Source organism: Penaeus chinensis, chromosome 5 (genome assembly GCF_019202785.1).
Source record: "Penaeus chinensis breed Huanghai No. 1 chromosome 5, ASM1920278v2, whole genome shotgun sequence".
NCBI classification, from domain to species: Eukaryota; Metazoa; Arthropoda; class Malacostraca; order Decapoda; family Penaeidae; genus Penaeus; species Penaeus chinensis.
In genome coordinates, this window is record NC_061823.1 from 6,529,957 (window position 1) to 6,532,456 (window position 2,500).

General features: G+C 35.5%; 2 protein-coding genes across 2 annotated transcripts in view; one reads left to right on the plus strand and one right to left on the minus strand.

Moving 5' to 3' along the window:
- Window positions 1-723, minus strand: part of LOC125025413 (BRCA1-associated protein-like) — a 17,288-nt gene extending 16,565 nt beyond the window's left edge. The window contains exon 1 of the mRNA XM_047613407.1: window positions 526-723. Coding sequence (XP_047469363.1) covers window positions 526-601 — 76 coding nt within the window. The 5' untranslated portion in view covers window positions 602-723. The remainder of the gene's footprint in view (window positions 1-525) is intronic.
- A 263-nt stretch (window positions 724-986) lies between these two features.
- The window catches only part of LOC125025738 (small integral membrane protein 15-like), a 7,966-nt gene continuing 6,452 nt past the window's right edge, over window positions 987-2,500 (plus strand). Inside the window, exon 1 of the mRNA XM_047613923.1 lies at window positions 987-1,028. The gene's annotated coding sequence lies outside the window, so the exon portion shown is untranslated. The remainder of the gene's footprint in view (window positions 1,029-2,500) is intronic.

Sequence of the window (2,500 nt, forward strand, 5' to 3'; positions counted from 1 at the left end):
GATTGCTGAATACATTTTGTGACAGAGCTGAGGACTTAGTGCATCCCCATTGTAAAGTACTACCAAGGTGGTTTTCATGCATTCATTAGCTAGACTTGGTTGCAGTCCTTTCGTAACCTTCACCCTTCACACTTTCAATTACAAAAGTTATTTCGAGTAACAGCCAGATAGTCATACATAGAGAAAAAATAAGAATAAATTATAAAAAAAATATGTATGGTAAATAATAATAACAAGCATACCTCTCAGTAGCAGATCCAAATTACTTTGCGATGAATTTGAACAAAATGGTATAATTTTCTTTATTAACAAGTGATATGTGTTATCTAACAGTATCTTCAATTCTAAACGTTTTGAGAAAAAATGTCTAGTGTGTTCTGCTATTAAATGCTCTAGACATTGAAGATATATCCCTGTCAATTCCATTCTGTGTGAAATAAGAAAGTAATTCAATGTCTTTGCTTGCCGATGAAACAAAGACTTTTATGACCAATTTAGACTATATAAAAACAAAACTTTCCCTACCTTGGTATTCAATATGTTTTAGGGTTGGACTCTCATCAGCGGTCTCCAACCTTATCACGACGAGACTGACTGACATATTTCATCCCTTTGAAACCTATTTCTCCGGCAAATATTAATTTCCTCCTTCCTCAAAGCGTTTAATTCTTTCCATTAATTCCCATTCTGCGTCAGACTCGGATGTTCTGCCCGTCACTCAGAGTTTCCCGATCCTGGAGCAAGACGGGCCAATCAAAATCCTATATTTATTTGACATTTTACAATATCGTGTTCTAATTGGTTGATTATCCCACCTATGAAGTACTTCCGTGGGCGCTTTTGTGTAACGTCGGTATTAGACAAGAATGTTTGAGGGGAGCTAGTAATAGCCAATAGAAAATCTTCTGCATTTAAAACTGCGTTCTGATTGGTTAAGAAAATCCCTCTGGCTCATAAACGCGTGGCTCCGAGGTGACTTGTCTAAATGTAAACAAAGAAGAGGCGAGCAAGAGGCCGGTGTGAGAAAGGTTAGAAATATTGCAAAATATGCGAGAATTAGGTACATAATTTCTCGCGTAACGATACCCTAAGATGGGATGTAATCGTTAGGTTTCTCTGGTGCGAAAGTTAAGGTAAAATTTGAAGGAGAAATGTCTCTTTTAGTCTTATCCCTTACATCCTCACTCCCCTATTCCGTTGAATGATAATGTGACGGGAAGTACTGACCAGTCGAAATTAGGATGTCTGTTATCCGTCAGTGAAACAGCGAAATTTGTTGGTTGAAGAGGACTTTTTACACTCGTAGTACATTAAGTCCCTTGGCATTCCAGAGATTTTGTACTTTTGCTTCTGATGTCACTTTTCTTTCAGAGATCATCATATATCTTATTTTATTCACTACCATAAGAACATTTCAAATATTATATGTATAACTAACGATATGTCTCTGTAAACTGCTATGTTAAAGCAAAATGGTGTAAGGTGTCGGGTTGGTCAAACAGTGATGAATGAAAACTTCTATTGCAGAAACAGAGACAGAAAGAGAGATAGAGAGATTAAGATAGAGATAGAGATATATATAGAGATATAGAGATAGATATAGAGGTAGAGGTAGAGGTAGAGTTAGAGATAGATAGATATAGAGAGAGATATAGTGAGATAGAGAGATATAGTGAGATAGAGATATATATATAGAGAGAGATAGATATATAGAGATAGATATAGAGATATATATATAGAGAGAGATAGAGATACAGACAGACAGACAAACCGACAGACAGACAGACAGACAGACAGACAGACAGATGCTGACAGTAAAGAGTGTATGTGGTGATTTGTAAACATTTATACATGTCTATTTACAGTTCATCAGTAGCAATTTAGATACCAGTAGCTTATACTTATATCTTGAGTAGAAAAAGAACATCAGCCATGTCCAAGTAGTTACATTGCACAAATGCATTGTTATTTGTATTGCTGGATAAGAGAAATAAGGCAGTGGATACATAAGATGAAGACTAGAGTTTGAATATGATGTTTTACAGGAAGGTCAAAGTCAGTGAGATTTCACTTGAAATAAAAATAAAAAAAACTCACCAAATACAGAATATTTAGTTTTTGAAATGTTTACAATTAGAGTCTTGTCAAATGTTTGTTTAGTGTTATCATTACCCCTTTTCTTAATGCAAGACATGGCAGTAATGATGGGTATACAGTATGGAAGTATTCAAGTGCAGGTTGATTCTTAGGGAATAAGTGCTCACTCACTGAGTTCATACACGAGTCACAGAAAAGCCAGTTCACAATGTGAAACCCTTGAATGTTTTTATTAAATGGTGTTTGGGTAAACTGTCTTGGCAAAATTGAATCCTGAACTCCTATTGGGAAATGTAATATGATATCTGTGACTGGGTGAGGGTAAGGAAGGAAGGTAAAAAGAAATCAGAGATCATAGTAGTGGATAATAAGATATGTGTCTTCTTCTTCTTCTTCTTCTTCT